At 47.9% G+C, this 26,038-nt stretch overlaps 1 protein-coding gene across 7 annotated transcripts in view; it reads left to right on the plus strand.

Annotated features, from left to right (window-relative positions):
- Positions 1-549: 549 nt before the first annotated feature.
- ILDR2 (immunoglobulin like domain containing receptor 2) overlaps positions 550-26,038 on the plus strand; it is a 40,552-nt gene continuing 15,063 nt past the window's right edge. For 5 of the 7 annotated variants that reach the window (XR_014226273.1, XM_082277976.1, XM_082277978.1 and 2 more), the window contains exons 1-5: positions 550-692; positions 9,386-9,718; positions 10,804-10,923; positions 21,031-21,087; positions 25,726-25,872. Coding sequence is in view for 6 of the 7 variants with exons in the window: in XM_082277976.1 (XP_082134102.1) it covers positions 647-692; positions 9,386-9,718; positions 10,804-10,923; positions 21,031-21,087; positions 25,726-25,872 (703 nt within the window). In the remaining variant the exon portion in view is untranslated. The remainder of the gene's footprint in view (positions 693-9,385; positions 9,719-10,803; positions 10,924-21,030; positions 21,088-25,725; positions 25,873-26,038) is intronic. The other 2 variants (XM_082277980.1, XM_082277979.1) reach the window with 1 other exon arrangement.

Consider the following 26,038-nt stretch of genomic DNA (forward strand, 5'->3'; position numbering starts at 1 on the left):
AAACACAAACAAAAAAAATCCCCATCCCTTCGGCGTGTTGGCACGAAAACTTAACACCCCGCAACTCGGCTGCCCATTGTTAATAGAGAGAACACATCCTCACCTAAAATTATACTCCCACTTTATCTAAAATTCCAGTAATTAGTTGCAGTGCCCATGCTGGAAATTTAGAACAGGAACCGTCTACGCTCATTTCCCAAGGTATACACTTGGCTAATTTGGGGAGGACAGATGATCATCGGGGACATTTTTAAGCGCTTACTAGAGAAGTTGTAAGAACCCCGCTAAGAAGCGGGGATGCCGGGGGCTGAAGGAGTTGCAGAGGAACGTGCCGGGGTGTCCTTAGGCTGAGGAGAGGCACCAGGCAACCGAAACGCGCCTTTGCCGGAGGGAGGGCGGGCGGGAAGCGAAGCAGTTTCGGGAAGCCGCGTCCCCCTTCCCGCCGCCGCCCCCCGCCCGAGCCCCGCCGCCGCGCCCGGACAGCGGCGGGGGCGGCCTCGGGGAGCGGGCCCGGGGGAGGAGCGGAGCGGAGCCACACGGCGCGGCCGCTCCGCCAGCCCGGCCGGCTCTGCGGGGAGGCGGCTGCCCGAGCGGGGCCGCCCCCGCGCCTCTCCCGCCGCCCTGCGCCGCCTGGACCACTGAGAAGATGGATGGGCACGTCCTGGGATGGATCGTCCTCCTGTGGCTCGCAGGTAGGGCCGCGGGCGGGGGCACGGGTGTCCCGGTGGCCCCGACGTCCCCGTGCGGTGCCCAGCCCGCCGGGCTTCACGGCTTTCCTGAGGGCGAAAATGGGGACGTTTTGGGGAGATGCTGCGGAGGGAGCCGGCGTGGGGCCGGGGGCTGCTCGGGCACGTCCCGCGGTGCAGTTTACGGAGACTTCGCGGAGAGGGCTGGGGACGGGGGGGCAGCCGGTGCCTCCTGCCCGGCCGGGGCCGCGGGGCAGGTCCGAGGGGGCCCCGGCGCTTCTCTCCGCGTGGTCCGCGGGGCGCTTGGGCCCCCGCTCGCCGCCGGGGAGAGAGCGCGCTCGTGTCGGGCAAGGGGAAGCCCGTCCGGGGAGCCGGGGTGTCCTTGGCCGCGGTGCGGGGAGGGATGGCGACAAACCCCCGGCTCCCCCCGCCCGCCCGTGCCGAGCTGGGCCGGGAACAATTGCAGGAACTTCTCCTTTACCCGGTGTCCTGACCGCACATGCCGTCTCAACAGAGGTGTGAGAGGTGGGGGCTGACCTGCCTCTGCCCCGGCTTCCAGGGGGGGCAGAATTCCAGGGGGGCCCTCCCCGTGACGGTGCAGTTGAGCCCAGGCCTTTGTGTGCGCAGGACGGGACTGCCCCCCCAGCCCAGCTCGCCGACCACCGCTTGCCCCGCCGGCTCCTGAAGAGGTCGGGCAAGCCAAGCCCCCCCCTAGGGCAGGGGGAGGGGAGCCGGAGAGGCGAAGAGAGGGCTCAGCGATGGGGAGAGGGCAAGGGGAACAAACTGAATAGGGTCTGGGTCTGAGAGCTGGGCAGCGAGGAAAGGAGGGGGTAGGGATTACAGCAGGGTGTGAGCGGCGGGGCAGCCGGGAACCGGGGAGAAAGAGAAAGCCCTGTCAGGTCCGGGGCAAGATCTGCCTCCTGTGAGCCGGTGCAGCAGCCGGGCACAGGAGCAGCAGGCTATAGGAAAAGCTGCAGTAGGATGACTTAGCCAGGCGGGCTGGTTACAGGCTGAAAGAAGAAACAGACACTTGGGTTAAGTGGCATATATTTCCCCCTGTCACCAATGTATCCCACAAAAAAGACCTCAGCCTCTTCCCTCTTCCTATTCAGATTTAGGATTCACAAGCAGTAAATTCGGCTTTTAGTCATAACACCTCTCTCCCACCACCCACCCACCCCTTTCCTTGCATTTTCACTCTGAGTCATCTTCAACACCGGTGCCTGCCTACTGCTCCCTTCCAGGGTTTCACGGCCTCATCTGGGGCTTCAGCAGCTTCCAGCTCATCCTCTTTCTCTTCCTCCTTCCCTGCCATTTGGCTGCTTCCAAATGTATCCCACTTCAGTGAGCTGGTCTGGAGTGCCAGTGCACCCTCAGCTACCCCTCCTTTCCTACTAGCCATAGTAGTGTGCTGATAAATAGCGTCCAGGGGCCGGTAAAGGAGTACAGGGTGTAGCTAAACATGACATTACATTCCTCCCTCTTTTTGAAGAGCTTCTTTATCTGGACATGTCAGGCTAATCAGGACTTTTTTTATCAAGCTAAAAGACCGGGCTGTTGACACTTTTCTCCCTACACTGAGGGCAGTTCACGATTCCTGGCAGCGAGTGCTGTTTGGAGCATGCAGGGTCAATGCAGAGAGAGAGGTACCGCTGCAGTGGGAAGACCTTCCAGTTTCCTCTAGCCCTGTGATTTTGAGACAGGGCTGCGTGCTGCTGGTGCTGTGGAGAGCTGGCAGGCACAGGCTTCCGGCAGGCAACAGGTTATCCATAGCTGTGTGCTGAGGGATGGAGGCAGTCAGTGCTCGCCTGCTCCCCTCCAGCCGCTGCTGCCCAGCCATAAATCAGGTGCTGATGTCCTTTTTCACAGCCGAGAGAAAGTAAATAAGCAAAGGTATGTGAGTGTGTGTATGTGCACAGAAAAGGAAGAGGGGGGCTAGCAAACGTGGATTCAAGATTTTCCTCTCCCCAGTGGCTGTGCAAAGGAATGAAAGGTCTGCATCAAGGTAAGGAGCCCTAATCCAGCCAGAGTGGTACACTCCGGTCTGGGAAAGAGAAGTGGGGGCTGGGAGGTGTAGGGGCCAGGAGACAGAGTGCAAGATGGGGAGGAAGCAGGGAGACAAAAGGGAGCACGAAAGAGAAGGCTCTCGTTCCCTTCTCTCCCCTCCTCCCTCCTCGAGGTGGGTTGAGAAATTTCTAATCAGCACTTTCAGTCCCTTTCCTCCCAGCAGTAATTCCTCTCTGTCCTTTGTTTGTCTTTAATTTTTGGCTCTTGCATTTATCTTTTGTTTGGTTTTGCGCACTGTGAGTTCTTATGGCAATTTGAAAAAAATCCCATGTGAGGTACAATGGATTTGGTTTGGCTTCTCCCCCTCCTGTCCTGCTCTCCCACGTGCCTAAAGCTCATGTTTTAATAACAACAGCAAATGGATGAAGAGCAGGTTGTTCTTTATTCCTTCCTGTGAGGTCACACGGGTTAAGATATGTGTAGGGCTGTGCTCTCATTCTATAAAAAGAAGATCCCATTTGCCAAGTATCCTTAGTCCCTGTGTAAAGCCTGTTCTTGTAAATTACCAAGTGCAGCTTGATTCTGGAATGAATCCTCCCGTCGTGTTTACTGTTTTCTTATTAATGCTGTAATTTCTGATGCATTTAAAACTAGAGAAAAGTACTGGACTGGAGACTGAACTCCAGTTTTAGTACAGAACAAGCAGAGCAAATTTTTTCTGCCTCACAACTTGGACTAAGCTTGGAAAAGTTACAATTAGAAGACTGTCCACATTAAAATGGGATATTTTTGTCCTGATAAGTACTTTTCCACCAGTAATTTAGCATTCAGTCCCTGTATACTGTTGCTGTACCTGTTCTTTCCCAGCCACAGTTCAGGAGGGCAGGCAGAGGGGGCCTGCTGGAGCACAGTTGTGCTTTGCTGTTTCTGGCCAGCTGACCACACTTCTTGGGAAGGCAGGGAAATTGATGGACTCTTTTACTTGTCTTGATTTAAAGTGTTCATCTGACTTCCCTTGCCTGGCTTCACAGAGCATAAGTGTAATGTAACTGGGCAGAAATCTCATGTTTTTCTTACTTTTTATTCCTGTGAGGTCACCTTGAGTAAGCCTGTGAGGAGTAGAAATCCCAATGCTATCCCAAGGACAGGTATTATAGCTTGGTGTTACAAGGCTGGGAGAGACTCTTCGCATTTCTTTTGCTTTGTTCTCAGGCTTCTGATGAGTGATATTTCTGGGAATGATTTCTGGGATGCTGAACCAAGTCTAAATCAGGAGGCATCTGACAACTGTAACAGCTTTCAGACAGTAGTAAGGGTGGGTTCGATCTGGTGGCCAGAGCTAATTCACCTGAGAGCACCCAGGGTGACTTTTGTGAATGTGTGAAAGGGAGTGTAAGGAACACAGGGAAGCTGGTGAAGAGAATGAAGTGAGGAGCAGGGGGTGCCTGGGGAGAGCACCACAGAGAATGGTGAAGAGCAAGAAATAGTCCAATGTCTACTGCAGTCACTTTGCACAGCCTGGGCTGTCCTGCATGGAGGGTTTTTGTTTTGAGGTTCTGTCCTTTGAGTGCTGGGTGTGCAAGGCCACGCTTTTCTGCAGCTGCTTTGGGTTTTTCCCTTTCCAGCTTAAGCAGTTTGAGAGCTGAAATTCTTGGGTTTTGCCATGGAGCTGTGAAAAACAACCATGCTTTCACCTTAGCTGCAGCTGACCTGTTCAGGCATTGGTTTCTTCCTTCCAAAAAAGTTGACAATTAGCGGTCACGTTGCTAAGAACACAAGTCTGATAGGAACCAGACCAAGACATCCTATTAATTTCCCATAAGGCACTCCACACGATCTGATGGTGATGGCTTTTGCTGATAAATTGCATGGATTGGATTTAGTCCAACATGAGTAGGCAAGAACCTGTACAATACAATCTCAGTGATCCCACTGGCTCTCCATTCATCTGTTTACACAACTCTTTATTATCTCTGACTTTCTGGTTTCAAAGCCCAGATCTTGCACTTCCTGATTCAGGCTTGATCCACATTTGAAAGGTGGAACTGGGTGCCAGTATTCAGCAGTGGAGAAAGAACACTTTGTAATGATGCATAGTATCCAAGATGCCAAAAACAATGATCCTTTTGCCCAACAGTTTACTTTAGTTGGGAATTGGTATAAGCTACCCTAAGGGCACTGTCTCTCACCAGTGAACAGATGCTTTTCTGCCAAAGCCCTGAGGTAAAGTCTAGGAGTAGCTTTCCTGAGGTGCCTGGTTCAGGATCCAATGATTTCCATTCTCCTGTGTGCACAACTGCCACTCCTGTCAATAAAGGTACATGAAAATGGGGGAGGCAATTTTTGTAGTTTCATAGAATCAGCTGTACTACCTCAGGCAAGCAGTAGCGCGAGCCAGGTAATTGCAGAGAAGTAGATGAGATGTATGCACAGATAGGGAGGGAGACCCATGTGACCTGAAGAATAATGTGTGCTGTCTTCTCTTGGACTCAATTCTTGCATTCCAGAAGGAGGGAAGGACCTGTTCCACTGAACTACAGTATTTGGCTTTGCCGTTACTTCCAGGGTTTGGTGCTTCAGATCAGTTTTATTCTGACTGGTTGGTATTTAAGGTCCCCTCCAGTCCAAACCATTGTGTGATTCTATTCCTAGAGGCTGTGTAGTGAAGCTAAATCTTCCTGGGATTCATTTCACCTCAGGGAGGCATAGCCTTCTCTGGAGGTCAATGGCAAAGCAAGAGCCTCAGTTATCACCTCTCAGTTGCCTTCCCTCTCTTGCTCAGGGAAGGCGGTTATGAAGATTGGGCTCACAAGGCTCAAACCCGCCCTTACAAATATCCCCTCTGTAATCACTTCCTGGAATTTTCTTTAATCACCAGTGAAATGTATTAGTGATAGCTTGTGTGTAGTGTTGATTGCATAGTTTGAATGCATAATCTGAGGATAGTTCAGGAAAGGAATCAGAGAAAGGAGACAAATGCACATTGCCAATTGAAACAGACAAACCCCATACAATTATATTTCGGAAGTGTGATTATTTTTAAGCTCTTTCTCCGGGAGTGTGTGTGTATATATATATTTGTACAGACACACAAAACCATGGGTTCTTTTTATTTTCTAAGAGTAAGGATAAATGTGTTTGTAAAATGCAATTGATTAATATTTTCAGACCTTTTTCTGTGGGTTTAGGAGAGCAAGAAGGGAGGAAAGCAAAATAGTCACATAGTCGTGAGACTCCCAGGAGCTACATTTTTTTCTTGTGAAACCTGAAACATTCACAATGAACAGGTTCCTTCTCTAGAGTGCAGGAATTGCATTTCCATGATGGTTTTGTAGTAAGGGCTTATTTTGCTCTGTCTGCATTAGTCAAAACATAGCACAACACAATTCAGTTTCTTTTTAGTCCTATTTGTCTTAAACTAGACAAAGAGCTACCATGGTGCTGTCACTAAGCTTCTCATAATTTTTCACATATTTCGTTCCTTTTTCTCTGATGTATTAACAACCCAGAGTTCTGTCCTCTGATGTGTCTGAGGCTCTTCTTATCTTGGCTACATTACATTTTCAGGTCAGCAGTTTCTTCTTGAAGGTGAGGAAGTCCTGTAATTCCCATGCTTGGACATAACTGATCAGTGTAGAGCCACCATCTTGTCTTCAGGCAGTCAAGCATCCTGGTGGCCTTTTTGGTGGACACTGTTACAGCAGTGACGTACTGCATGAATCAATTCCAATAATTCTTTTTTGGCAGAGGAAATAACAGGTGTATAATTTCCCAGTTCAGCCATATATAATTATATATAATTTGACTTAAATAGATCTAAAGTTTCCTCTGCTCCAGTCTCTCAATCTGAGGCACTGTGTTGCTCTTAAGTGCTATTCCTGGAAAGAATCCGAAAATAAGAAGTTAATAAAGAGCTTGAGATAGGATATAGAAGGTGCCAGATAATTTTCTGCACGTCTCCAAAATGCTTTTGGGGAGAAAAATAATTCCTGCGTTCTCCCAAAAGCTGCTTTTCTTTTCTTGATATAGGCGTTCACATGGGGGTAGGGTGGGGAAAGTTAGTCAGATGAGAATTTGCTAAAGCTCAGCTAATCATTTATTAAAGCAGTCCCTGGCTTGCCAAACTCATTAATCTCATTAACAGGGAAGGAGGGCTGTGGTGCATGGTTATCTGAGAGCACTGTGTTTACTAAGCAGTGTACTTGGTTCACAAGGGAAAGATTTAAATATTCAGTGTGTCACTGTTTTATCCCTGGAGCTGAGGTAACGTGATGAGTCACTTGATCAGCTCATGCACATGCTGGCTTTGGCCTCAGACTGTGAGGGGTCAGGCACAGGGTTGCCAGACACATGTCTGACATGGACTCATTTGTTTTTCAAGGGGTTTTTCATGTTTCTTGCATTCAGATGCAACCCAGAAAGCACCAGTCTCTGGAGAGGAGAGGATAACACATCACCACTTGGTTCACCTTGAGAAGCAAGCGGTGGCATTCCCTTAGTGCCACATGGCCCCTGTGTTTGGTCCCTGTGTAAAAGAAGCTTGGCAGAAACTTTCCAGCTGCCACTTCCTGAATAATCTCCTTGCCTGTGCAGGAGCTGCTTCATTCCCCTTCCTGTCCTGTGGGAGACCTCAGCTGTGCTTGGTGGTACTCTGGAGAACAGCCACACTTCAGTGTTTGGATTTGGGTCTGGGCACTTCTGGCAGACCTGATAACCTCCTGTGCAAGTACAATGTGCCTGATGTCCTGCATTCATTGTATGCACAATCTAGCATTGCTGTGCAAATGCCAGAGCACCCTTGTGCTCTTCAAGCCTTCACATAGTAGTCCCCAAGGTCAAATCCTGCCTAGATCAGTAACTCTTTGTTAGTATCAGTGACCGTCTTGCATACCTGAAATAAGCTTTCCCCTAGGTTCTATCTATACTGTGTTTTTCTCTCCAACTGGGATTTATAGACTTCATTGTGCTTTATAGTTCAGACAGTGATAACTTGTTGAATTTAATATTCGCTGTTTTTCCAGCCTCTTCGCTTTCCTTTGGTTTTGAATCCTGATCATGCAATCTCCTCTTGCTTTTGCTTTTCAGGTCTGCAGCTGTCTCCAGCTTGACCTTGTCTCTTCATGCCTGCTGCTGTTACACAGTTGATGCATTTATTGCTCTCAGTCTGCTTCAAGCTCCAGTGCTTTAGTCTGTGCTTCCCCCCCCCCCCCCCCCCCCCATTCTAAAGATATCTCCTGTCATTTCACTTTCTTTTGCCAACTTCCATCTCCTTTTCATCTCTGTGTTCTGGAGTGGGTGGATTATTTTTGCTGACTCCATTTCTTCTTCTCTCTACATCATTTCTGAATCTCCTGCAACCTGACTGCAGCCCTTTGTACTTATTTTGACCTGGGCTGAGACACCTTCTCCAGCTTCTTCCAGCTGAATGCAAGCTTCCATGATTGTCATCCTGCTTATCCTTCTGTTTCTTGTATTTGCTCTGATACTTTATCCTTACTCTGTTTTCTTCTTTCTTGCGTTTTCCCTTCTCTTCTATTGCTTCTTGATATCAGGAAGCCTTTCTTTGTCCTCAGTCTTCTCATTCCTCACTAAGCTTCTTCAGGTCCATCATTCCCTTCTCCAGATGTTGTGTAAACTTTCTCTTCTGCTTTGCTGTCCTGACTGTTTCCTTGTAATTCCTCTTTTTCCCTGTGTGCTGCTCTGGGCGAGGTGTGTGGTAACACCAACATTTTCCATACTGAGCCTGATTCCCTTTTTCCAGTGTTGGATGAGTGCTCTCAGACACTGCTGCCTGCAGCACAAGGAGGGAAGCAATGAAGGGCATGCGGGGGAGTTTTGGCCGTCCCTGTGGGTGTATGGAGTGCCTCACTCTCCCGAGTGCTCTCTGCTGACATTCTGACTCTCCCTCAGCTACACAAGGGTGTAGCAGCAGTCCCCTGCATCTTCTCGGGAGCCTTAATGCATCAGGTCCAGGCTACAGCTCTCCTGTCAGCTGCTAGATAAACATTACGTATTGAGATCCCTCTCCTCCCTGGGAATGTGAAAAACTTGAGTGTTTGGGCCATTTTTCTCCACACCTCCCACATGGAGCAATTTCTCTCAGTGTTACTTGCCAGCCCTGGGAAGAGCTCTGTGATTTGGATCCACTCCTTCGTGCATCTCTAGGGTTTGGCAGAGCAGGCAGCACTAGGCACCAGTGCAGAATGTGCTGGTCCAGGCACTGTGTGTTGCCTGACTTTTAAAGAGGAGGTGTGATGCCACTGAAATGGGAGGGAGGTGACTTATTCTGCAGTGGGATTGTCATGAACTCAGGATCTGGCCCCTTGCTGACCTGCTGTACAAGTGGAGCATGGCCATCCCTAAAATACTTCTTCCTTATGTTTGAACCTGCCCCAGAAGCCATGAATCATCACACCATTGTGTTAGGGCTCCTACAGCATGAGGATGCTACATTTGAGCCTTCAACCCCATCATGCTGTATTTTTCTTTGTGACTGTAAGCTATGAAAAAGCAAACTCATTTCTGCTGCCAACATCTGTGCTTACGTACATTGAGGAGTGTTGCGCCCTAGCACCTGGAACAGATGGACAGTTTTACCTATTTATGTGGGGAGAATGATGCTATGATGAAATGCAGTAGCTCCCTCTTCAAGCAGTGCCATGGCATATGATACTCATGTTTTTGTTTTCTAGCTGAGGTGGAAGGGTTGCAGGTCACTGTGCCTGAGAAGAAGAAGGTGGCCATGTTGTTTCAGCCCGCTCTGCTTCGCTGCCATTTCTCTACTTCTTCCACCCAACCAGCTGTGGTACAGTGGAGGTACAAATCCTACTGCCAGGACCGGATGGGAGAAGCTCTGGGTATGGTGACTTCTGGTTTGCAAACAATGAGCAAGAGGAACCTGGACTGGGATCCCTACCTGGACTGTGTGGACAGCAGGAGGACGGTCCGTGTCGTGGCCTCCAAGCAGGGATCTGCCATCACCATAGGAGACTTCTATAAGGAAAGAGATGTCAGCATCGTCCATGGTAAGTCTCCTACCCCAGTGATGCTTGGTGGGGGCTGGAATGGACCCTTAGCAATTTGGGATACTGGAGTCTGGCACTAATTGTTCAGCTGACTCTTAGAAAAGGCTGTGGGAAGAGAGCTGTTGTTTGTCAGACATTTAGGATTCAGCCAACCAGCCCTAGACCCAAAGGTAATTTACATTGGCACTTCCCTTCAATTGACTCCATGTAGGTCTTCAACTCAGATACAGTATCCTTTTTTCCTTTCCATGAAGTGGAAGGTTTTTATTCCTGAATTCTGCGTATTGCCGTGTATATAGATTTTCCTTAGCAAAGGGATGGCAGCAAGAGAGATACAAATTCAGTCTTTGCAGGATAGATTTTTCTTCCTTGCAAATGCCACTGATGTTTTCCTTGTTCTGAAATACCAAGATTATCCTACACCTCATGTTTGCTCAGCCCCGGACTTCACCGGCTTACCCTGTCATGAACCTAAACCCACACAGCCTTGAGCAGAGTGAAAGGAAGAGATTTCCATGGGGTGAAGTCAGGTTGGGTGGAGATGAGGGATGGCAGGCTCCTTAAACATTTTTGTCTGGAAGGCTGTGTGAGAGACCTTGTCCCTCAAAAGTACAAGGTGTCTGATTGACTCGGGATACCACCTAGCCAGAAGTGGAGACTCCTTGGTGTGGAGAGCATGTGATCAGCCTCAGCAAGAGGGAGTGTTTTCCTTTGTGTAACCTCTTTGCAGATGACTGAGGTGCTGTAGCGGAGACACTGTCTAAGCCCTTTCTTCATGACATGAATAGTGTTGGGACCCCAGCCTTAGATGACAGGAAGGACAGAGACATTAGTGACCCCTTCTGCTCTTGGCACTTGCAGAGTGAGCTGCCTCTGCAGCATTGTCTGTCTTCCCACCTACAGCCAGAAGTCCTGAGCATGTTGTTTTTTCCTGAGTACTGTCATATTCTGGCTAAGGCTAACCCCTGTTCTTAATAAGGAAATGAAATGGATTTGGGACACAGAGATGGACCCAGTGCATTCAACATTCCATCCTTCCTGTAAGTGTTGGAGGGAAAGCCTGACTTTTCTTTTTTGCCTTCCAGATGCAGACCTGCAGATTGGGAAGTTGATGTGGGGAGACAGTGGCCTCTATTACTGCCTTATTATCACACCAGATGATGTAGAGGGCAAGAATGAAGAATCAGTGGAGCTGCTTGTGCTTGGTGAGGCCTCTTGTCAGGCTGCTTTTTCAGCAGATACCTGATGCATCTCTCCTCCTGCTCTCTCCATCTCTGCACTGTATTACTATGGGTGTAAGAGCTATGTAAAACAGTGCCTGCAGCGCTGTCACCATTGCCTTGCACCTTGTGCAGTCATTCACACCTAGGCAAAGTGGGTGGCAAATGCTACCAAACCAGAATAGTAATGTTTACACCCACACTGCTCACACGTTACACAGGCGTAAATGACTGCAGAAAGTGCAGGGCTGTGGAAAGGCAGAACCCTTGTTTTTAAGGGATAAAACAATAAACTTGCAGCAAAATGAACATTTGAGACAGACACCCAGAAGACATCAGATCATGTGATTTTTGCAGTCCTCATCCCACTCTTCTGACCTGTGAGGATGCCAAGAAGCACTGTGTTGAATGTGTCAGTTTGGGAGATTTTTTTTGTGTGCCCAATAACACTTGTCCAGTTAGAGGTGCAGTTTCACAGTCAGCCTAATCAGGTCTGAGCTGGTGCTGCCACTAACAGGACCTACCCTCTCTGTGGTGTGGTGTGTGCTTGGCTCTGTTTCTGTTAAACTCCCTTGAGCACTGTGCTGAGCAGGATCAGCTTCTTCCCTATTTGCAGGGTTTGCTTTCAGTGGTGGCTTCCATGATACAGCTCACTGTAAAGGTCAGAAAAGCAGCCATACCAACTAGAGGAGAAAAGCAGAGTGGAATGGGCCTTTCAGGGACTTTTGCTGACATGCCTTGAGCCAGCTGTAGTACTTCAACCGTAGATATCCCAGGAGAGCAAGCCGAGTTTTTCCTGGCTTACCTTAAGACCTTACCATGGTTCTTGTTTGTACAGATTTCTGCATCCTGTGATGGAAATATTAAAAAGCTTGGGTTGAAAGTGTGTAGGTGATCTGTGGAGGTGTACAATAAAACACATCTGTCAAGTATTCCCTTGCTCTCCTGCCTAAGGTCAGAGTTTAATTGATATTTATACTTGCAGCTGTAGTTATCATCACCAAGTAAACCAGGCTGTATGGGTGAGTGACTGTCACAGTGCCATTGCCTCTCCTCACCCCTTTGGATGTCAGTCAAGCAATGGACAGTTGGAGGGGAAGGTCAGAAAGTGGAAGGTCAGTCTGGTCACTCCAGAAAACAGTATCACGCGCCTGTATAAATCCGCAGTGTGACTGTGTATCATCTGCCATTTACTGACAGGCCCAGGACTGACCTGTGTGAGTTCAGGTGAGCTTATCTCTGCCAGGTGGCAGCAGTAGCTGTTAAAATCCTCCCCTGAGATCCTGTCTGTGGTTGTGTAGTGATGAGTTGCTGAATTTTTGTCCCTTCTTCACCTTCCTGTCTAGGATTTGGTGTCTTCCTCTTGTGTATCTACAACTGTACTCAGACACCAGTGATGAAATAGTGCCATGGTAACAGGAAGAATCTGGTTTTTCAGTGTGTACAGAAGACTGTGGGGAGAAAACATAGAAATCCCCTCCTCTGGAGCTGGCTTGATGTCTCTGCCCCCAGTTCATTGTGGATATGTTGGGGGGCATGTGTAGCTTAGGCTGCATCACCCTTGACCACATATGCTTTTCTGTTTGGCCTCTGGGTCTGACCTTGCACTTTATGCAGCTCTCTGCCAAGTTTGGCAGCAGCATGAAAGCAGACTTGTCGTGGGCATACTTCTGCCTCATGCTGTTAGGCAGCTTCTGTATATTGCTTTTCCTGGGTAGAGGCAACATTCCAGCTTTTGGTGCAATTCCAGGGTTACCTACCAGTTTTCCTCCCTCCTTCTCTCCCCATTTCTGCCTTATTCCTTCTGCCTTTGCTGTTTTTTTGTCATTTTTGTTTATCTCTCCCCATTGATGGCTAAAGGATGAAGCAGCCAGTGATGAAAATACCATTTCTTAATATTCTGCATATTCTGAGATATTTTTTTGTTCCATCCCACTGCTTGGAGGGAGATACTAAATACAGATGTAGACTGTAGCAATTCCACCATCCTAGGGGACACGTGGTAAAAGGGTTTTGTTTGTTGTTTCGCTGCTCTTTGGGTGGAACCCAGATTCCCTGTTAATAGAGGTTGGAGCAGCAGAGGGATAGTGTGCAAGAGATGCCACGATTCCCAGAGCACATTGCTGTTTGCTCCCTGCTGACAGTGGTCTCTCAGATACAATTCACATTGCTTCTTTTGGGGTTGCTGCATGCTTTAAGCATAAATTAGAATTTTGAATAGAGCAGAGGTTCTACCCACTCACGTTATCATTGGGGTGACAGAGGAATCAGAACAGAAAAGGAAATAAGAAAATATCCTTTCTAGTGGTTTCATATTAATGCTGGAATGAAAGGGCAGTTTAATATCACATTGAAACTGTGAAAGGACTGAGAGACAAAAATGGCAGATACTGTACTAATAGCATCAATAAATTAATGGAAGTTTAGTTAGCTACAAGTGGAGGGTCCTGCTTCTTCTATACAACGAGTTGCACCACAAAAAAATTGGTCAAAAGGCACTTTATCATGACTTAGAGCAAAATCCAAAACCTGGGCAAGTTACAATATTTCCTTTTTTCTTAGGAAAGCAATCACTGAGACTATCAGCAAACTGTTAAGTAGCCAGGGATCCTGGGTCATGATGGGATTGCATGTTGGGTTTTGTTACCTGGGTGTGTCATGTTGACATGCAGAGCTGCTGGGTAGCATCAGACCCCATGTGCTGTCCTCATGTCACTCTTATTTCAGAAAAGTATATAAGCATTTATTTATATCCATTTGTCCTCAGCAAAGCTGATAGGATTTGTAAAGCATACCTGATGTTAAGCACGTGCTTATTATGTAATTTGCTGAAAAGACTGTCCAGTATCTTTTGCTTAGTCAGGGACTTTAACCCTCTCTAAGGGAATCAGTGGAGGTGAGGGAAGAGGGGTAGCAACCTCTGCCTCAGAAACACAGGAGATGGACTGGTAGTGAACCTCCTGAAGGATAAGGAGAGAATTTAGATTAAAAAAATACTATTACACATTTATTCTATTTTAAAAAATATTCTTTAGTCCTTATTGCTCTCAACAACTGTCTGAAGGATGTTGGTAGCAAGGTGGGGGGTCATCCTCAAGCTGTGCTGGAGGGGAGTTCATGTTGGACATCAGAAGGAATTTCTTCCCAAAAGAGTTGGTTTAACATTGGAATGGGCTGCCCAGGGACGTGTTGAAGTCGTCCCTGTCCCTGAGGTGTTTAAGGACAGACTGGATGTGGCATTCAGTGCCATGGTCTGGTTGGCAAGGTGGTGTTTGGTCACAGGTTGGACGCAATGATCTCAGAGGTTTTTCCAACCTAAATGATTCTGTGATTCTGTGATACATGTGCATTTTGATGGCATTTGGAATCTCCAAACAGGATGTAGCGTGCTGGAAACTGTATGAACTCTGCTTCTGCTGCAGACTAGTCCAAAGCTTAGCAATTCTGCAGCAGGAATCAAGTGACACTCCCTGCACTCATGTGTTTTATTAGAAGAGGAGAACCTTTGCTGACATTACAGCTGGGCTAATGAATCCATTTGCAACTTTATACATTTTATTTTTTAAACTTTTTAATGTGATTGAATCTAAAAGGCTGAATCCTAAATTGAAGGAAGTCTATGTTTCTGTCATAGTAGGTGGCAGCTAATGTCCTCCTTCTGGAAACGCAGACAGTGCTATTAATCATATTGTTATTTGTAGCCCCTGTGTATTGCTTTTTATATGAGAATGTCAATGGGTTTCAGTAAAGTAATTCATTGCAGCCCTTCTGAAGGGAGCTGCACGTGTACCAGTGCAGGGATGCAGCGTGCCTGGAGTAACCTTCAAACCAGAAGTACAGGGCAGCATCAGCAGATACCCCATCCTAGCTTCACATCACCAGCTCACATCAGGAAGCAGTCCAGCTTCATTGCATGGCATTGCATACAACCCAATAAGCCTTCCCAAGAGCCAGAATTTACTAACCAGGTGCAGGGACCTATGGAAGCTGCTACACTGCTCCTTCCCAAGCTGGAATAGCTATGGAGCAGTGCCTGTACCTACAGCTCAGGACAGCTGAGACCTGGAACACATAGGTCTGTGCAAGCTCAGTGATGTTTGCATTCTTAGGTTTTACATAGCTTAGACATGCCTCACAAAACAGTGGCTCTGTTCCCAAGGATCTGTCAAGTTTCTGGAAGAGGTCAGAAAGTACTCCACTAATCCCAGTTGTTGGTTTGACACTTTGGTTAGTGATCCGTGTGCTTTGCTAGACAGCTGTTGCCTGCTTTCTTTTCCATCCAATTCGGCAGCTAATATTACATAAACTGTGTATCAGTGAAATATTATTTTATAGTTAATCATAGAATCATTAAGGATGGAGAAGACCTTCAAGATCATTGAGTTCAACCTTTGACTGAAGACCACCATCTCAACTAAACCATAGCACCAAGTGCCACATCCAGTTGTTTCTTGAAAGCTTCCAGGGATGATGACTCCACCACTTCCCTGGGCAGCCCATTCCAGTGCTTAACCACCCTTTCAGTGATGAAATTCTTCCTGATGTCCAACCTGAAACTGCCCCGGCACAGCTTGAGGCCATTTCCTCTCATCCTGTCACTTCTTCCTTGGGAGAAGAGGTCAACCCGTCTTTCCCCACCTTTCTTTAAGGCTGTTGCAGAGAGTGGTGAGGTCCCCTCTGAGCCTCCTTTTCTCCAGGTTAAACACCCTCAGTCACTTCTCATCAGACTTGTGCTCTGGATCATTCCCCAGCTCTGTTCCATTCTCTGGACTCACTCCAGCCCCTCAATATCTTTCTCAGAGTGAGGGGCCCAAACATAAACACAGGACTTGAGGGGCCTCACCAGTGCTGAGTGCAGGGGGACAATCACTGCTCTGCTCCTGCTGGCCACACTATTCCTGCTCCAGGCCAGGATGCCATTGGCCTCCTTGGCCACCTGGACACACCTGGCTCAAGTTCAGCGCTTTTGACCACCACCCCCAGGTCCTTTTTCATCAGGCAGTTTTCCAGCCATTCTTCCCCAGCCTGTAGCGCTGCCAGCTTCTCCAGGAAAATGCTGTGGGAGACACTCTCAAAGGCTTTATTAAGTCCAGGAAGACACATCTACAGTCTTTCCCTCATTCACTAGTTGGGTCACCTGGTTGTAAAGGAGATCAGCTTGGTCAAGCAGGACTTGGCTTTCCTAAACCCATGCTGGATCCTGCTGATCCTCTGGTTGTCCTGTATGTGCTGTGTGGTCGCACTCAAGATAATCTATTCCATAACCTTCCCAAGCACCAAGGTCAGTCTGACAGGCCTGAAGTTCCCCAAATGAATCTTTTAGAAACAGAAGCTTCTCCCATTGTTTTGCTTTAAATAACAACAATTAGCACTTGAGGTTTGTGTTAATTTCTCTCCAGAAATTAACATTGGCACTTAACATTGATAAACTCATATCTTTGGTAGTTTGTATTACCAGCCAGTATCCATACAGTCTAAATGCAGAATTTAAGAAGTCTAACACCCATAGTAAAAGTAGTAAAGGATGTAAAGTAAAGAATGTAGATACATGTACACACAGCATATTGTACAGTAATTAATGCACTAATAGAGACATGTGTTGACTTTCAGGGAGGATGAATCTCCACTGGGACATGTGTGTATGGTGTGCAATGCTAATAAGGCAGTTCTTACTCAGCAAAGTGACTCAATAACTGGTATAAATATAGCCAGGTTTGGAGTATCTTCTATGCCAGGAGAGACTGTATTATAAAATTTGACATGATTTTGGAGATTGAAAAGTTCTTGGCAAAATTTTCCCTTACATGATGTTGGTTTTAGGATTTTGCTCTGATTTGCTGAAAAGCTGCCAGTAGCATCTGAGCCAGTGCTTGGTCACAGGAGTTGGCAGAGTTGTGCTGGTGGCCTTGTGCTGGGGATGTGTTGGGCCAGATCTCAGCTGGGAAAATGTGAGCAACTCCACAGAGAGGGCTCGCCGACCTTGAGCTGTGACCAAAGGTGGGTAGTGCTAGCAGGTGAAGGAAGTGATTGGCACACTTCCTCTTAAAAATCCTGGGGAAGTGTTGATGCACAACCTCAGACCACTGTGCTGCCGCCTTTGTAACCTGCTTCCAGTCCCCTCGTCCTAGCCCAGCCTACTCCTGGTTATTTATTTCACACCGATTAGAAGTGCTACTTGTTGCCAAGGTTTTTTGCCCCTCTTTTCCTCCTTATTTGCCAGCCACACGCTGGTCACAAAGGAGACTGGTGTGATTAAAAGACCTCGGTTACTGAGGTAGCCATGGCAACAGCCTCCTTGGAGGTCTTTGTTGCCTGCTAAAACTTTGATCTCTGAAAGGGGCTGCTGCTGTTTCTCCGTCCAATTGAAGAGAAGGATGGGAAGAAAGGATAAAGTTTACTCCGAGCAGAGGGAGCACGGAGGAAATCATTGCAGAGCCATGCTCCCCCAATAAATCTCACAGCAGCTGCCTTGGAAAAGTATCTGATTTACAAGGGCCACACTTCCTTTCCTACGCTTCCCAGCCTCTCCTCAGGGCAGTGTCCCTTGCCAGGGCCCTCTTGCTGTGGCATGGCTTGGCAAAGTGTTCCACCACTGAGAAGGAAATAATTCCCTCTGTAGTTGCTGTGTCCTGTGATCCCACTGCAGCAGGTCGGGCTGCGGAAGCAGCCTTCAAACAGGAAAACAGTTCAGCAGTTACTGCCATAGCTACCCAATATTTATCACATTTATGCAATTGCCAGTATTTACCATGTTCCCACATTTACCCAATTGCCATGTTTCTGACTGCACCTGCGCCTACTTTATTCATGCCACCATTTCTTTTCAGCTGCACCACTTACCCTAATTATTTTTGTGTCTCTTCTCTGCAGACTCTCTGCTAATTGTGTGCTTGACTCCAGGTCTTCCCTGCTCCGCTGCTATTTGCTCACTGCTCTGTCGCCTGCCTGCCTCCTGTGTATTAACTCCTGTCCTCGCTCGCCTCTGCTGTGTGTCTGCACCTCTTGGAGCTGCTCTGCATTCCCTCAGCTTTTTCTCTCCCATTCCTCCTCCTGTTCTCTGCCAGTGCAGATGGGGGGCTTGTGAGCTCCGTTGCATTTCAAGGCTCGCTGGGGCCTGGGGCATGTGAGGTGCCTGGTGAGAGGCCACTATGGGCAGGTAAAACCCTTCAGCAGCATGATGGGAATAGAGATGGCACATGTCCCAGATCCCTGCAGAATGAGGACAAGCTCCTAGCTCTGACATAGTCACCCGGGACAACCCTGGAAAACGGGGCCATTGTCTATTCCCTCTATCCCGTTGGTGGTGAGAGCTTGCACAGAGGACACGAAGCTCTTGTTGGGTGGGGGCACAGATCTGTGACTCAGCAGCGGTGCCCAGCCATGGCCTGGAGTGCCTGCAGCCCTTTCTCAGGTGGGCAGAGCTGCTGTGCAGAGGTGTTGTGGCCAGATGGTCTCTTGGCAGGATATTTTACTGAATTGTTTCTTCCCCACCAACTGCTATCTAGCCCCAGCCTCCACTTTAAAATTTCCTTGAAAAAAACTGTGAGCCACCCTGTCCCTGTGCCCGCTGGCTGGCAGGATGGGGTTTTGCTCCACTTGTTGCTGGCAGCAGCTGCAGAGGGAGGAAAGGCAGAGGGAAGAAAGTCGCCTTCAATGAGGGACAGTGGCGGGAGCCTCCCGTTGCTGGGGCAACCGCGGGCAGCCTCAGCCTGTTGGATTCCCTGAAGGAATGGTGTGGGGAAGGGTTATCAGGGGATTAATCCAGCCCAGGGTAGGGAGGGGGCCGAGCTGTGGAAAGCTGCTGGGGCCACGGCAGTCCAGGGGTGGGCATTGTGCTTGCTGGCTGTCAGCTGGGCTGGCAAGGCAGGCAGAGTTCAGGATGAGCTGTGGTGGGATTTGCTGCTGCCTTGGGTCCTCCCAGGCTTTGTGCATCCCTGCTGGGGGCTCTGGGGCCTCCAGGGCTGTGTGAGTCCTGTTGGCAGGGCAGGGATGCAAATTCCCTAGGCAGATACTCTGACAAGCCAAGTGAGGCTGCATGAGCAGGGAACTACTGGCTGCTTGTGGATACCACAGAGGAGCTGCTTTGGTTGTCTTTGTTTTTACCAAGTTCTCAGGCACTGTTATATTAAGGGATGCTTTTTCCTTGTTGGACATGTGGTTCCTCTTGGAGATCAGAAGGTACCCAGCACTAGCAGGGTTCGAGGCTCTCCAGGTAGGTTCAAATAAAGCGGGTACCTATTTTGTCAGTGACCATTGGAGGAGTTTCTGCTGTTTAAAGGTGTCTGTTCCTTGCCTTTTTTACCACAAATAGAAGCCCTAAATTAGCTGTATCCCTCCAGCCATTTATCCAGTGGCATCTGCTCTCACAGTAGGGCTGCATGTGAGCTCGTGCAGAGGTAATAACAGCTGGGGGGTGAGCTACATGCTCATGTCTGCCCATATTCTGCATGCATGTGGTTCACGTGGGTGCTGTTCACACAGGCACACAGGAGGACTGCGAAAGAATTGCGTGTTGTTTTATCAAAATAAGGAATATGTTTAATATGCACATGGAACATAATGTGCTGATTGTGAGCAGCTTGGACACTTGATCCTTCCAGGAAATGGACTGCAAAGAACATCACGGAACTCTTTGTAAATGTAGATGAAAATGTTGCAGCAGACTGGTGGCAAGAGTCTCCTCCCTCAAAATGGTAGATGGGGAGCAATTATGTGAAGCATCACCATGCTATCTTTTGCTAAGGATTCAGGACCACCTCATCAGGATGGGCGTTCCTGTGAGTACTAGTCGGCTTTGATGAGTTGCAACTGGCTGCAAAGCACTGCCTGCAGTCACAGTATATTCATTATGGCTCCAGCAGGCTTCCTTGTGGATTTTTGATCTCTACAGAGTCTCTGCTGAAGCACTGAGAAAAAACGGATGGTGGGAATTTGATTGTAATAAGCTTCAAGGATAGACTAGAGGCCAAGGAACTTGGGATCCACTTCATCACTATGCCTGAGTGCTGTGTAGTGCAGGACCTGAAGGGCATGTGTGGAGGCTAAAGGTAGCTTTCTGCCACTTTTGCCTTGGCTTACCCTTAGCTGCTCCTGTTGTGTGTCTCTCTTCAGAGTGCAGCTCTCCTACCATATGCATGTCTTTAAAAATCCCGGCATGATCCTGGGGCTCTATGGAAGAGTTCACAGCACAGCTGCACTTAGGGCTGTTCTGCCAATGCGCAGGTGTGTGTAAATTACAGCTGAGCCCTGTGCAGGATGTTTGCTGTGTACTGGAAATATCCCAGACATTCTGTGCCAAAGCAAACAGGCACCAAGCTGCCTTTGGGCTTGGAGTTTGTTTGTATTTGGTTGTAAATTATAAATTTCGAAGTTGACTTGCTTTTTTTTTCTTTTTTTTCTTTTCTTTCCTTTTGCAAAGTGATCCCACGAATTTCTACACAAATCCTTCCCTGGTTGGTTTGCTTCACTTGAGAGTTGGCCTTCGTCACACAGTCTCACCAAGATGCTTGTGCATCTCCAAATAATTAGCATGTATGCACAGCATTGCTTTGAGGCTCCTTTCCTGGAGTTGTCTGTGCACTCACAGAGCCCCGCACAGAGAGCAGCATTCACAGGTTTTGGAAGCACGTGGCTGATTTATCAATAGCCTTGGGTTAAAGATGTTTCATATCTGTAGAAACTACATCAGTACGTTTCAAAAATAAGCTGTGTCCTTCTGTTTAAGGGCTGTTGTGCATTTCCAGGAGCTTTTGCATGTGTAGAGCATAACTCCAGAAAGATGTTACCATGTAACCGTGCTAAAGGGACTCCTTTTACTTGTTGTTTTGTGCCTAGATTGGAGAAGCTCTGTTCCAGATTCTTTCCCTCCAGCTCTGCTGATAAAGATAAAACGCAAGGACACAGAAATGGCAGAAGTGCAGAGGCAGACACCAGGCATCGAGCAGGATGACATCTGTGGTTGATAGGAATTCACATAACGCAGAGTGCAAGTGGGCTGATGAGGAAGGGAACTAGAGGCTGAGGCAGGGGCTGGGGAGTGTGTTTTCTTTGCAGTAACCTCTCTCCTTCTTCTCCTCCTTCTGTCTTTTCTAGGCAGGACAGGGCTGCTTGCTGATCTCTTGCCCAGTTTTGCTGTGGAGATCATGCCAGGTATTCAGTCATTTCACCCTTCAATCATCCATTCCTCTGTCATCTTGTCTGTTTATCCTTCTGCAGCATCTTTGTGTGGTTTATGTTTCACCTGTATGTGTGTTTTATCTGAGAATTTAAAGAGAAAATCCTATCACTTACTGGGAAAGTTCTGGGTTCAGATCTGAGAGAGCTGATGCTGGGCCATGCTGGGAGCCAGCACACAGAGATGGTTGATTGTCATGCCAGGATCAGTGTGAGAGCAGAAATGCCAGAGCTGTTGTGGGCAGGTTTTCTATCAAGCTCTCTGGTCTCCCCCTGCTAGCACAGAGGAAGCTGTGCTGCAGCCTGAGACCTCACAGCCCTGCATGGCTGTGTGTCAGCTGCTCCTGTGCAGCCACTCAGCTCCCCAGACCCGGCCCGTGCTACTGCTACACCATCACCACAGATGGCAGCACAGGAGGTGCTAGGAATGGAGCATTGGCTAGCAACCCATCAGTGGCACAGCTCCTCTTGTGCTGCATGGCCAGGCCATGATCTTGGTAACACCAGGTGGCTGGGCCCGACGCGAGAGCTCTGGGCCCGACGTGAGAGCTCTGCGCCCGTGATAAATCCCTTGCTAGCCAAAACTAGTGAGAGCCACCAGTTCTGGCACTCCTTGCAGAGGAGACAGAGACAGTGCAACAGATTGTTTTTGAAAGGGAAAAGCTGTGAGAATATTTAGCCCTCGAGTCATCTGATCATTCCCTGGTGGTGCCCGAGGAGCATTTCTTTCACACGTTCGTGCAAAAATGCAACTCCACATAAATGTGTGAAGCTATTTTCGAGCCTGTCCCAGAGATGCAAACGGAGAGAAGGCAGACACTCACCCACCTCCCGTGTAACCCAAAGCTCCCAAGAATTCCTGCATGGCAGGAGGGGGATTGGTCTTTTCAGCATAGATAACAGTTGATTCTCTATTGCCTAACACTTTTCCTCCCGTTATTTAGAATTTTACTGAACGGGTATAAAATTCTGGTGTGTTGGGCAGATAGCGTTCTGGTACCCTCACTGCATGGGTAGACAACAAGAAAGTGTAAGATGCAGCAGCAAACCACATTTCAGCTGTTGGTGTTGCCTGCTATCTGAGTAAACAAAGGCAGATACTTCTGCAAGCACACACCAATAGTTTCCAGACAGTGAGGACACAGAGCATGTCAGCTTTCTCATCATTTGAATCTCAGCCTTACACAGTTGTATCAGGAGCTGGTTGAATCCTAGTTGTGTGCATAAAGGAAGAACCCAGCAGGCTCTTTTAGCTGTTTCCTTACCCTCATCAGAGAAGGAAATGGTCTGACTTCCTCTGAAGTAAAATTCTGACTCACAGGTCCTTGTGGCTGGGACACTGATTTCAAGCATCCACTTTAGATGCTGAGTGAGTATCCTGCAATGTGCAATGTACACGCTAACCTGACCCCCCTTTGTACTCCTAGAATATTTTCAGGAAGACCACAGATAGACTAATAATGGACTTGCTGTCTGTTTTTTCCTCTACCAGGCTTTTATCCTTTATGGAGTGGTTGTGAACTGTTCACTAACAGCTCTGGAGATCTGACATCTGAGTTTCATCAGATAGCTCTGGCTGGCCACTTGTGTCCCTCAGTACTGTTTCACCTCCGTGTCCATGATGGTTGTAGAAAACAAGATGAGAACACAACAAAAGAAAAGCCACTAAGCTGTTGCTTAGATTGGCATAGATTAGGAAGTGCAGGACTGGAACGGATAGTCTGGCTCCCTGTCTTGCATTCTATCCCCAGCACCATGTAATTTCATCCTTTCTGAAAGTTTAGCAAGTTTAGGAGTAATCTGGGTTTTGCCTTTCCCGTTGGATCACTTTCTTTGATGGGTTTCTTTTAGCTTCCCTCTACATCACTGATCATCTATTTATGTCCATTTATGTAAGATCTTTAACTGCAATACCTGCTTTTCCTCCTGCATTTATCCTCCTACCATATTTACAGGCAGAAGCTACATCTGCCCTCAACCTTCTGTTTAACAGAGTAACTTCAGCTCCCCTGCTGCCAGGCAGGCTCCAGAGTCCCTTCATCCCTCAAATCCCTCCTTTCCATGGGCTCTGACCTAAATTCATCTTTTCTGCTGCAAAGATGACCAGAGCTTTATAACATCAGTAACTTCATCTGAAGTTACCAGGAGAGGAGTGTCGGGCTCTCGTCCCCCCGCCGAGCAGCCGCGGGCAGGGGCCGTGAGGGCGGCACGGGGTTTCCCCAGCCCCTGCTCAGCCTCGCTCCCATTGGCTGTTCTGTGCTCCCTGCGCGGGAAGGACCCTCGGGCCGGGCCTGTGAGAGTTCCTCGGCAGAGCCCCGGCCCCGGCTGGGGAAATGAACAGCTCCCGAACACCTACCCAGAGTCCCTCCTATAGATTTCCTTTCCACGGGACTCCTGGTTTGGTATAGGCGTGTTACAGAATCCCCGCTGTAACAAAGGAGGCCTTATGTGATGGCATTGATATTTCCTTAATGCTACTGGAAATTCTTCCCGTATTTGACCTAGGATGACATTTGTCATTTTTGGTGGCTGTATTACATGAGTGGTGACAGTAATCCTCTGTATACTGGATCATTTCTCTTGTTCTTTTCAACCAGTGAAGTCTTGTTCGGAACAGAAATTGTTCTTCATCTTTGAACCTGTGACTCTGAAAGTGTTGCTGCATACCTTGAAATTCAGGAGAATGCTGCATTTCACATTTCCTACCGTAGGCCTTTCTGTAACATGTCCCAGCCTTTAGTGACAATGCATCCCTACTGCTTACTGTCATGATCTATTAACACATTCTTATTTTCTGTGTCAAGATAATTAATGAAATTATTATGCAAAACAGCTGCTAGAAGCAGAACTTGAGGGACTGTGTCAGCAATCTCTCACCTCTTGCTTTCCCGTTCATGAATGCTTCCCTTCTGCCATTTCCTTACTTGTTAGCTGAATTTTTCTCAGCATACAGTAAATTCAACCCCAAAAAATTATTCCACAGGGACCAAAATTACTGCAAATTTAAGTGAAAGTCATCTGTGTCAGCCAAAAAAGAAATAAAGAACTAAAAAAAAAAAAAAAAAAAAAAAAATTGCACACTTCTGAAGTGTTCTGATTTGTAGATGCCAGATCTTTGACTGATATTTTTTAAAGGAAATTTTAAATTCTATATTTAAAATGTCATTTTAAAAAAGGGGAATTGTTTGTAAAAGAGTTAAGGAGAATTCCAACAAAGTAAAGAATCATACTTTTGTTCAAACAAAATGCTGTGGATGGATCAAAAATGACACTTCTTATTTTTGTGTTGTATTAATAACGACGAAAAATTCCATTTTGAATGGTCCAAGGGAAACATTTTTCCTTGACTTTTTAACTTAGCAATACAGGTGAGGGTGCTGCACTGTTTTTCCATTGTGATTCTTCATGCACATTGCAATCCTTGTATCAATACCTCTTCATCTCAAATAATAATGTACCAGGAGACTCTTTAGTGAACTCTGGACTTTTCTTTGGAAATAGTGGTCTGCTGCTTTTTTTCCTCTGGGGTGGGGATAAACCCTTTCCCACTGCAAAGCAGCCCCACCACATCTTTATTTGCTTTTTTGCCATTTTTCCAAGGTGGTTGAGTAACCACCTGGGTACACCTGAAGTCTTTACCCACCAGCAGTCTTGCTTCTAGATAGGTTGGTGCATTTCTCTGACATAAAACCAACCCCAGGCCTCCTGTATGTTCAGAGTCTTGCAATTTCTTGGTCCAGATGTGTTCACTGATCATCCCCTTAGTCTGTGGAATTCCTATGTGGCAGTAGGTGCTGCCCTGGCACAGGCTGAGCCCTGCTCCCACTACCCCTTCTCCCACCAGATTTTCCAGTAGGAAAGTTTGAGCAAAGCTTTTCTCCCTCCCCTTCCCCTTCAAGCCCCATCCTGGTTTTTGTGAGCCAGCTCTTGCATGCTTTCATTTGTAGGGTGTTTTTCAGCCGCTCCCTTTTGGGGCCTGGCACACAGCATCTGAGGCTTCAATGGGGGAGAAAAAAAGTGGTTGTTAGGTTTCCTGGCTGGCTGTGGTGCCTGAATAGGGTGTTCGTTCGGCACATTCACAAGAATAATTGCATGCGTAGGCCTCGCTGGGAAGGGGCAGGCCTGGCTCGTTTACTGGGCTATTTATAGCCTGCTTTTCACCATCGTATGTCCCATTAAAACCAGAGTGTGGGTAGGGAACAAACACATAAGCAGGGCACGAACATGGCCAAGAAGAATGAGTCTTTGATGAGGTCCAAATGCTAATGGAGCACGTCCTGCAGCATTGGCACAGGTCTGCTGTGGGGTGAAGGGTTTCTGGCCGGGGAACCAGAGCTCCTGCCTCTGTGCTGCTCGCCTCTCAGCCAGCCAGAGATGCTGCCAGAAGGGACCACATTCGTGTAGCTCATTTCTCACTGTCGTCTGCCATTTCTGCTTTGACACAAGAGGAGGAGTAGACCTAGTCCTGGACCCATGGGGAGTCGGTCCACTTCTGTTGTTCACCTGTGTGTTTTGTCCTTGTGCTCTCCGCTGGGAGGATGTTGCTGACGTTCCCTTCCACAGCAGTGTGCAGTCCTGTAAGTATCTCCCTTTCTCTCTCCCCTTGTTTTCCAGAGTGGGTCTTTGTGGGCCTGGTGATCCTGGGGGCGTTCCTGTTCTTCCTCCTGGTGGGGATCTGCTGGTGCCAGTGCTGCCCACACAGCTGCTGCTGTTACGTCCGCTGCCCCTGCTGTCCTGAGTCCTGCTGCTGTCCCCGGGCACGTGAGTGACCCTCTCCAAGCCTGGTGCAAATCTTCTGCCTTACTACTTCTGCTCCCTGGCAGAACAGGAGGAGAATCTGCTAATATTGCTTCCTTTGCCCTGAGCACTTTGCTTGGCTAAAGAACTGGTTCTTAGGGAGTGAAGCATCTGACCTATTACTCAATGG

The sequence above is a fragment of the Coloeus monedula genome, assembly GCF_965178545.1.
Source record: "Coloeus monedula genome assembly, chromosome: 3".
In the NCBI taxonomy this organism is placed as follows: domain Eukaryota; kingdom Metazoa; phylum Chordata; class Aves; order Passeriformes; family Corvidae; genus Coloeus; species Coloeus monedula.